Here is an 11022-nt window from a genome sequence, read left to right as displayed (position 1 = left end):
GGGGGGGCAAATCTAAGTGTTTTACGGCGCTCGATACTGCATAAGGTCATATGAGCGCGAGGGACACATTTAACATTTTCAGTTTGTAGGAAATTTTGAATTTTGCCTGGGTGCTGGCTGAAGCCTACTCTTATCGATTTTGGACCACCAAGGGATCTTTAACGAGCCCAACTTGCACACATTTTCGCCCTTGTCCGAGAGGGATAGGTGTAGATCTTTCCTACCAGAAGATCATGGGTGTGGCTGAAAGATAGCAGTAAGAAGGAGCAAAGGAGTAGCAGTATAAAGGCTGCAGAAAGAGTCAGGAGCCCAGAGGATGGGGCAGAGGAGAGAGGGTGGGGGCAGAAAGAGGAGACGAAAGCAGACGACAGAACTTTGCTAGAGAGCAGGAAAGGACGTTAAAGGGGACAGATTCAGAGAAGAAAATTTTCCGTCGCTATCCGGATTCGAACCCGGGACCTATTGAATGAGAGGCGAACACCTTAACCTCTACCTCTAGGCCACGAGAGCCCCTCCCCTCCGAGTTTAACGTCCATCTCCGAAAGGACTGAGCCAAATAGGAATCTCGTGTAAAGTGTAAAGTACCTTTCCTAAAGACACAACGTCGGACCAAGCTGAGGCTCAAACCCCTGAATCTGCAATCTCACCAATACGAGCCCAAGTAGCTACCGACGCCATCGGCAATTCGGATAATCGACAGTTTTCTAAACTAACGAAGATAAAAAAGAAAAAAAATCGTACTGTTATCCTTCGGCTTTACCGTTCTTTCCGGATTAAATTAACTGAATAAACCATGTTCGGTTAAACAGACTCCACTGTACTCCCCTCTTTTCAGATCTTTATACTATACTCCAAAGAAGAGACATTGTCAATATATTTGGAATCAAAGAATCTGTGCCTTGTCAATTTACACAGGTATGATAGCAGCAAGAACAACAGACACCATTGCTGCAGCGCAGGACAGGGTGAAGTGGAGGTCCATGATCGCCCACGCCAGTCGGCAAGGCACCGGATGATGATAATGATGATGATGATGATGATGATGATGATGATGATGATGGTGATAGAATTAGATAATTAGAAAATAAAATACTTTTTTTATGATACATGTACCCGGTACATATTTTTTTCTTCTAATTTGCCAGGGTGGCCACCTAACAGTAACAGTAACAGCCTACTAGACAGTACATCATGTATCTTGTATTACTATAGTCGTCTGCGATTTTCAACCACCAAGGAATCTTTAAAGTGCGTCACGTGCACACGGGATCTCCGAGTACATGTATTTTTCACTCTTATCCGAGGAGACTAGGCACTCGATCTTACAAAGGGTGTGTAGGAAGGCGGAGCGTGATTGGGAGAGTGAGTGAGTGAGCATGAGAGCGAAAGAGATCTTTTATAAAAGAAGAAGAACGGAACAGGGGGTGGAGAGGAGCAGAGTAAAAGTACAATTATATTTCTGCAATAATAAATTTATTCGGCTAGACATTTGCATTTATTTTGTTGTCCATCTGTTGCCATTCGTCGATGTGAGTTCTCCTCCACTTACAATGTAATAAGGCACGGTCACGCTGAAAACACAGCGATCAAACTCAAAGGCACCAGACGAACAGAGGAATGAAAAGAAAATAGCCCAACTCAAGGCACAAGCAACTAAGAGCGAAAAAAAATGGATCACATGTGAAGGCAAATCTTAATGGGCTTCTCTGATCATTTCGTATTTTGCCAAGTTCACGGGGTGACGCAAGCACACAAACACACTCACATACGCACCCGCGCACACTCACATACACACGAGCACACACAGCTTATTTTTGTGTTTTCTTTTTGGAAGAACACCACTCATCTGCCACAACCTCTCTATCACAGAGTAGGCATCTTTCCTCGTGATTTACAATTTACTTTATTAAGTGCTCCTTCTTCAGGATCGTCTGTCTGCCAAAAGTCCTGTCTTTAAAATGTTTTTTCTTTTTTTTTAAATGCAGGAATTTTTTACACCCTCGTCGACACAATCTAGAAAGAGGGCTTCCAACCCTGCCTCTCAGTCTCAGGTCCAACCCAGGCTGAGATAGATACAACATCTCAACAGAGAGACCCAAGAGACTATATATTTGAAAAAATTCTTCCCATCTGGGAATCGAACTCGGGTCTCCTGCATGCGTAAGCAAAACCACCTTACCGCTACACCACATACCCCAGTGGGTCCTGGCTGATACAAAGATATAAGTCCAAACCTACAAAGGAGAAGACTACCCAAGCAATAAATAATCTAATTGAGTCTATTAGGGCATTACCCTCACAAAAGAACAGACCAAAAATCCTTAAAAACTAGTTTACATGTGTATTACGTTCAGTCATTTTCCACAGCTTAAAATTTCTAAATGCTTTTCAGAGTGTATCATCATGAAGGGACGAAGGGACTAAAGGCAACAGGCCATGATATCGAAAAGTAAAACAACAGACATCATGATATGTTTTCAAATGCATTTTGTTACTAAAGGTAAACCATGAAATCGGTTAATTTAACAGAAAACATAGACCAGCCATAGCCCATAATATCAGAGAACTGGCTTCTCCATGTCAACGTCTTCATCAAGTCATCAAGTGCTGACTGTCGCTTATCTCGGTTGCTGTGTTGACAGGTAATTGAATCTTACTCTACAGACACTGGAATCTGTCAATAGTTTTCTAGATCTATCAGTACCTGCCTCTCCAAATCTACACTGTTCATTACATGTATTGCATTCTGCGTGCAAAAAATATTACCATGACCTTGTGACTCATATGGCAGTACATGTACACATCTGATTGCTCAACTCACAGCCTTGAGGAAAATATGCGTCTATTAAAACTTTAAAGTATGCATTAGAAAATTAAAGGCAAACATGACACAAACTAAACAATATAAATAATTAATGGGTTGCACACCCTTTCAATGCATGAAGGTTATTCAACAGGTTGGAGCTCCAATCAAACATCCCCAAAAAGACCAAATAACAAGGAAAGTACACTCATAAAATAACTAAAGTTCTTGAGTTGAGAGTCAAAAGAGGATTTAGACGAGGGTTGCCCACCACTGAGCAAGGCAGCCAGCCAACTGACCAGACAACGTGCTGGCAGATAATTCGTGAATTTTTATAGTAGTCAAAGGTCATTTTGTCATATCAACTAACATTTGAATCATGATGAAATACTTTTCAAAGTCTCCATGCCAATGATGTAACATGATAAGACAAATCTTTCATAGATCGAAAAAGAAATACATGTAGTACACCCTACACTTTACTTTAACCCTACCAAGTGAGTTACCCCTATCCTTACGCCCTGGGGGTCATTTTGTACCCTGGAGTAGTATTCTTCACATTTTAGAATACATGTACTTCTAGTACGAAGATCTCTTTGAAACTTTCAGTATTTCTCAAAAAATTATTTTGACAAATGTACGGATCGGATTAACAAGTAAATTTCCTCTGTAAAAGTGATGGCACAGAGTTCGCCACGTTGTATGGATACGATTGTAAAACATGACGTACGATAGGGTTAATTTAGTTTTCCGTCCGGCAGCCATCAAAGCTCGATCCCTCTGGCCTGTCTATATCATATATATGGCAAAGAATTTACAGGCTTTTATCAGATGTGTTTTGTCACTGTACAGAGTTTTCCAGATTTATGGGGAGACAGGTAAGTAGATATTTCTCAGGTCACTAAGTGCACAATGTATGTGTTTTGAAAACAGTCATCAATTAAAATTAATAAATACAAGCTGAAGCAGGTAAATGTTCTAAGCCTCGGTTGATAAAATTTAGATTTTGCAGGAAAAAGACTTCCCAAAGTGGGAACCAGGCATAGCCAATAAACACATATATTATACCACAGATGCCAGAATGGGAACTTACAGATTATGACAAGAAAACTTAAACCTACAAAAAAAAATAGTGTAAAAATTAGCTGATTAAATTGGAGAGAAAACATCATAACACCCATACATCTCATCACAAACTAATATAAAGGAAAGATTAAAACTGCAGAACAATTTAAACTCTCGAACTCATACTTTTTTAAATGACAAGGCAACTTTCCAGCCTGTAAATAGTAATGAAACATTTCCAAGATTTCTTTTAGCCAAACCACCATGGTAGGAATACAGGGTGTCGGAATATTGCAACATAGAGCCTAGAAGAAAATGTTTTTCCACCTCTGCACATGAAAACAAAGTTTAAAAAAAAACCAAAACTCTGAAACACTTATGATGCAAGATCATTCATAAAAACCGTTAGTAAAGTTGATATAGATGATCTATACTATATGAAGCCACTAAAACTGTTAAAGGTCAAATATTTTTTTACCTCTTGGTGTTGTCGGAGTTAACGACTTGTTATTGAAGGTCAAATGTAAAAACTATACATATCCCTCTGGTGAACCCTCTATCTGATTGTTATTATTATATATATATTTTAAAAAACACAGAAAAAAAGTAGAAGATGTCACAGTCACAAAATTTTCTTTTGAGAATCAGTTTATTATAAGTATACATATAATAATTAGATTGATCAGATCTGAGATTACTCAAGCCAAGTCATATAAAAACAAAATCACAGTATCACTCATCTGTAACATCACCAAACTCTTGGAAATTTATTCCTACAGTCTCAGTCCGTGAAAAAAAGAATTGCGAGAATTTGACTCTAACATCTGAAGCAACCTTACGGTCTATCCCAAGCTCTGTCTTTGTAGTTCCTTCATTCTCTCTTGAATCGTTGTATAGTACCTCAATTTCATTGTTGCATTTTTTGCATCTGAAAGGCGGTTTTCTCTAAAAAGGGCAGATATTTCTGTTATACATTCTTCTATTTTTCCATCATTTATACTATTCAGTTCGTTCACATCACTAATGCTGTTTGCATTGCTTATTTGTTCATTCACATCCATGACTTCCATGAGGAATTCTGGATCTGTGAAGTTGTCACTTTCTGAGATGGTGATGCCCTGTAGTTCCAGTATGTAGAGAGCTCGACTCAAAGACTTCTGAAGTGTGTTGTATGCCTTGTTAAGGAGGGAGGACTGCTGTTCTGCCAACATCTGCTCTTCCTGGAAAAAAGGGGACAAAAAAAAAAGAATCAGCGGAGTCAGCTAAGCACATTACAAACAGGATGAGTGGGACAGAAAACTCAAATCAAAGCAAGATTCTGGAAGGCTGTCAACCATCCCTTACTTAATGGGAAAGTCCCATTTTTTTCTAAATTAATTTTCAGGTTATTTTTATAATATATGCAGCTATGATTTAACCCTAGGAGATCTATCCGTACGTCGTGTTTTACTATCATATCCATACAACATCGGGAATTCTGTGCCACCACTTTCCAAAGAGGAAATTTACTCGTTAATTCGATCCGTACCCTTTGCATAGCAGTCTGTCAAAATGATTTTTTGAGAAATACTGAAAGTTTCAAAGAGATCTTCATACTAGAAGTATTCTAAAATGTGAAGAATACAACCCCGGGGGGGTACAAAATGACCATAGGGCATATGGATTGGGTTACATCTTTGGTGATAAAATTTACATATATTTTTTTTCTTAAACTGAGTAGCAGTGGAGATGAAAGCAGACAACAGAACAGGAAAGATGAAAGGAGAAAATTTTCCGTCACTGTCAGGTTTCAAACCAGGGACATATAGAGAGAAAGGCAGAACATATTTTTCTCTAAAATATTTTCTCCTTTCACCTCCTCCAACGGAAGATGGAAACCTGATATGACTGCATCTCTCTACTTCCCCCTTGATAAATTCCCGTTTAAATATAAATTATAATACACCTAAGACAGTAGCCTTAACAATCCAGAAATTGATGAAGAAATTTCTTCCCTTCGGAGGATTTTGACCTGTCAAAGGCAGAAAATGATATTCAATATATACCTATTCCACTCAGTCTTGATTCAAAACAAAACTCCGCACTAATTTAGGTTCCATAAGGTCTGACCTTTACACCACGATCTCAGGAGAGGAAGGACGAAAGGGGTGCTGCTTGAGAGTAGCTTTTTCCCTACCCATGTGAGCCCTCAGCAGTGCAAATGGTCAGGGTGTTGCGGGTGTGACATCTGTCTGCTACTTGTATTAAAAGTGCTTGAGTGGCATGCAAGCATTGAAACTTTCACCATAGCTAGCTCTAATTATATATCAATCAATTGAAAGTGAAAGAAAGAAATTACAAAAAATCCATCAAAATAAACATTGGAATCAACAATGATAAGGACGACTACAAGAACACTCCTTAAAAGTCTGTGGAACCTCATCTTACCAGTTTCTTCTTCTCAAACACACCTCATTGAAAGATCAGTATCTATCATATTACTGCAGTTTTCACCAAAGATCCCAGTACATGTACTTGGGAGCACGGAAAAGCAGGAGCTGAGGCCAACAGGGTCTGAGCCGATGCACCAAGGGGTTGAATTCACAGCGACTCATGTTCAGGCCCACAACTAGTAAATGGTCTCCCCATACCCTGAAATGAACTGACATGACTCCTGGGTGGGCTATGACTTACAGTGAGCAAAGAGTGGTCAACTTGATGACCAATTACAATGATTAACAAGTCATGAGGCATGCAATTTTCACTTTTATCCAATTATGAGTCTCAAATCTACGCCGATCCTATAGAGCCCCTTCCCTTTACCTGTCCTAAATTTATTGCTTTCCATCTGATCTCTGACCTGGTCCCCCCCACCCTCAGTCATAACACACCACTGTGTTGTGAACTCATCAATTAAAATTCAGTCTGTCTAGCAAATTCAGAATTTGGGTGTCGAAATGAAAGATGGTCAGGCAAACTAAATCATCGAAGAGTTCACAGTTCGATGTGATCCCATTTGGTGTGGCCTTGTAAGCCCAACCCTCAAAAAGTGTGATGTAAGTCCAGGTGAAGAGTGAAGAGCTTAAATGCAAATTAAATGTGAAGTTTGGGGGGAAACAAATGCATCCACGAGTTCACACCTCAGTGTGATCCTGTCTGGGGTAAACATTGCACTGTTTCATCGAGATTTACAACCTGGCTGTAAATATATTCACGATAGTGGACGATCTATGACGCAATCGGCAATACAATGATCCCCAATTAACACTGATTGGTTGATTAGCTGTGCCCACCCGAGTTCTTGTTAAAAAAATTATCATCCGAAATGCGGGATCCAAAAAAATTATCATCCGAAATGCGGGATCTTAGTCTTAGCCGAATGTTATCCTTCGGAGCGGGATCTTAGGGGTGACTTTTGTGAAATAAATATTTTGTTTTCTTAAAGGTACCTTTCTTAAAACAGCCAGATCTGAAGTGAACAGGGATCATAAGCAGTGGGATTTTAGGCAGAGACTACTGTACTGTGTTATCTGTTTTTTAATCCTCTACTGTTGGCCTGCATAGCATCTCGTAATGTTAGTGGACCTCATCATAGCTGATTAAACCCAAGCGGCCCCTCCTAGCGGTCAAAGCTTCTTCCTAAATTGATGAGCGAACGCTCACACTCACTGCAGCCAGTGTGATACATACGAGTAAACGAAAATTTCTCAGGAAAATTCTATGAAAGCAATAAAACTAAGTGTGCAAAGCTTCTCTTTTAGGGAAGCTAGTACTAGTCTCCTAGTACTCCTCTTTTTTGTCTTGAGTTGAAGCACTTGTTGGTAAATCGGGGTGTCAACGTACACGGTAACCGGGCGCGTAGCCTCGGGGTCTACGTACACGGTAACCGGGCACGTAGTCTCAGGGTCTACGTACACGGTAACCGGGCACGTAGTCTCAGGGTCTACGTACACGGTAACCGGAAGGTTCAAGAGATAGATCACTCAGCCCACAGAATTCTACACTAAAGTGTAGAATTCTGTGACTCAGCCAAAAAGAGTGTCACTATTATTGTTTTTCACACAAGTAGGGTAGATTCTAACTCTGTTCGCAAAGTTTGCGCTTTTTCGAAGAGGGCGTACGAGGGTCAACCGCTCTATAGTCCAGCATGATACCCACTAAATTTCATAACAGAGCGTCCAGTAAGCCTTTACTTTCGCCTTCGTTACCACCCAGAAATTTGTAAGTAATTGTCTGATAACGCAACAATTATTGTAACATGCAGGTTCGGCATTACAAACGTAGTGTCGCCATGAAAGTAAATCAATATTTGTCACTGTGTCGTCACTTATAGGGGCAACATGAAGAAAAGAAAGTTATACAAGCGTCTTGTCGGGCTCGCCATTGTGGCCGGTCAATGAACCTGCGCGCGTTCTGGGCGCTGCGAAGTACAGGACTCAGGAATGGGGGGGGGGGGAGATTATTGATTTTTTTTAAAAGACGCACTCGCGGAAGGGGAAGGGCTGGACGCAACACCAGTGGACAAAAAAAAAAATGGAACTGGAAGCAATTATGTTTAATGTTTAGAATTTTGATAACTACTACAGCTCTCTGTGCGTGGGTGCAGGCCTTGTGTGAAAACGGCGTAAGTGTTCGCGTTTCATTGGATTGGTGGCAGCATATTTTAGCTTTCTGTACAAGATTCGCAGATTTTCAGTATCATTGCATCTTGCCCTCCCACAGTTCTTACACCTCTCACACTGAATAGGTCTACTTGGGCTATTCTACTGTACTTTGAGTTAGAGCATTAATTTTTGTTTTTCACGTATATTATATAGGCCTATATATATGATATGAATCATGACAGTCGATATTCTGGTTCTAGGCTCAAAGCAAGATTCATTTTTTTATATAGTTTATATATACAGGCGAATAAGATGAAGGGAAAATATTAATAAGTCGCACAAGACCCCAGGCGCCACCACTTTCTGCACGTAATCAAGATTGTAAATTTGGTGCGTGATTCTTACTTGAAATTATCTCCCAAACCCTCAAATTGGTGTGAAATAACCTTGCTTTGATAAATTGATGGTTTTCATTTCAGCGTTCTAGGGTTCAACAGTATAATAATAATGGGTGTTTCTCGAAAATGGGCTTCTGTGGCGATCACCCGGAAAGTTCCTCCTTTTTTAGAATTCTGAGTTGAGACCCATGTGATTTAAATAAGATGAAATTTGTTTTCAAAATGCTATGATGTCACACCCTTTGGTGCAGAGAAGCAAGCATTAAACCAAATACTATAGCCTTTGGGTGTTGACCATAGCTAAAGATGTACTTTTCCATGTTTGATTTTGACTGTCTTCTCTAGTTTTAATATGTCCTGGGTCATTCATTTTTTATTTGCTCTTTTAGCTTTCATATTGTTTTATCCAATGTGTATGTTGTGTGATTTGTGTGTGTTTAGAGACAGAGAGAATATCGTTGTGAGGCTATGGAGATTTTTGTTATAAAGTAACTACATGTACAAAGTCATAGTCAAGTCTACTTCTGACAAACTCAACCGATAAAGCTATCCTCATATATCGTTTTATCCAATGTGTACGTTGTGTAATTTGTGTGTGTGTAACATGCTAAGTATTAAATATATTTAGAGGCTATTCACATGTGTATGATGTGTGTGTGTGTGTGTGTGTGTGTGTGTGTGTGTGTGTGTGTGTGTGTGTGTGTGTCTCCCTCTCTCTCCCTCTCTTTCTCTCTCTCTCCCCTCTCTCTCTCTCTCTCTCTCTCTCTCTCTCTCTCTCTCTCTCTCTCTCTCTCTCTCTCTCTCTCTCTCTCTCTCTCTCTCTCTCTCTCTCTCTCTCTCTCTCTCTTTATGTATTTTTGTGTGTGATTGTAAGTGTGGTGTGTGTAAAGATAGTATTATATGGGTGGTTGGTGGGTGCTCTGGAGTGGTCTGCTCCTTCTCTCCTTTTCAACATCTATCATCCTTATCTTTCTCTTCCTTCTTTTTGTGTTTGTTACTCTCTTGAAACACTAACACCTGTAATCTTCGGCATTTATATAAACTTATTTTGTTGCAAGTGCTAACTCTTTTGAAAACAAAAGATAGTTTTAGGTATGTACAGGGTGTTCTGGTGGCAAGCGTAAGTGTATGCGTGGTACCAAAGCTCGATCTTCTTTCGCTTTCTTTACCACCCAGAAATTTGCCGGTAGCAGTCTGATTAACGCAACATTTGTAACATACAGGCTGTGCATTACAAAAGCTGTGTCGCCAGGAAAATAAATCATTGTCCTGTGCTTTCACTTGCGGAAAAAAAGAAAGGCATACAAGTGTCTTGTCGGGTTCGACATCGTGACCGGTCAGTGAACCTGTACTTTCGCATCACATTGTGAGTACCAGTGATCGCATGGGGTCACCAAAGTTCATTCAACGTGTGCGCTGCGCGAAGTATAGGGCTCCGGAATAGGGGGATTATTGATTTTTTTTTTTAAAAGGTACAGTCGGGGGGAGGGGTGGAGTTGAAGGCAACATCGGATGACAAAAACTGAACTTAGAAGCAAATTTTAGTACAGTGGAGTCCACTTTTAACGAGTCCTGAAACAACGAGAAGTCTGTTATAAAGACACTATTCTAAAACCCCCTTTTTCCCCTTCTTTATCTTTGTAAATAAAATACTGCTATTGCGCAATCAGACAAACACGGGAGTCGGTTATAGCGGAATACTGCTGCTGCTGTGCACAGCACACAGACCAGTTAAACACAATATAAAACCTCGTCAGTTAAGAAAGTTGTTGGTGATCCAGCAAAACAAAGAATGGGAGAGCCCATGCGAACCAACAATGAAGGCTGGAGCGAATGAATGGGGAGGGTGTGGAATGCGCAGACAAGCAGAATGCATCGTGTGATATTCCTGCTCAGTCTAGATTATCTAGGCATACCATGCCTCTCATTTCTCTGGTGCAGGATGGAGAGGTCACAATGCTGTGATAGATGGAGTGAATGTGTGACGTGCGCAAGCAGACGCAACGCACCACATGGTGGGGCGGGGTGGGGGACAACACAGCGGGCGAGTTAGCCTAGAGCCAGAGCCCCTTCTTTCTGATCGCCAACGTCGAGCTGTCAACATTGCTAGTGCTAGAGAAAGGAACCTGATTCGATTTTTGATCAAATAAGACCTAGAGATCACGTAGAACAA

The 11022-nt window shown here is 40.4% G+C and overlaps 1 protein-coding gene across 1 annotated transcript in view; it reads right to left on the bottom strand.

The window, feature by feature from the left end:
* Window positions 1-4484: 4484 nt before the first annotated feature.
* Window positions 4485-11022, bottom strand: part of LOC101850288 (iron-sulfur cluster co-chaperone protein HscB) — a 9235-nt gene continuing 2697 nt past the window's right edge. The window contains exon 2 of the mRNA XM_005110282.2: window positions 4485-5088. Coding sequence (XP_005110339.1) covers window positions 4711-5088 — 378 coding nt within the window. The 3' untranslated portion in view covers window positions 4485-4710. The remainder of the gene's footprint in view (window positions 5089-11022) is intronic.

This window comes from Aplysia californica, unplaced genomic scaffold, assembly GCF_000002075.1.
Source record: "Aplysia californica isolate F4 #8 unplaced genomic scaffold, AplCal3.0 scaffold00871, whole genome shotgun sequence".
Lineage (NCBI taxonomy): Eukaryota > Metazoa > Mollusca > Gastropoda > Aplysiida > Aplysiidae > Aplysia > Aplysia californica.
This window is presented reverse-complemented; position numbering and strand designations above follow the sequence as displayed.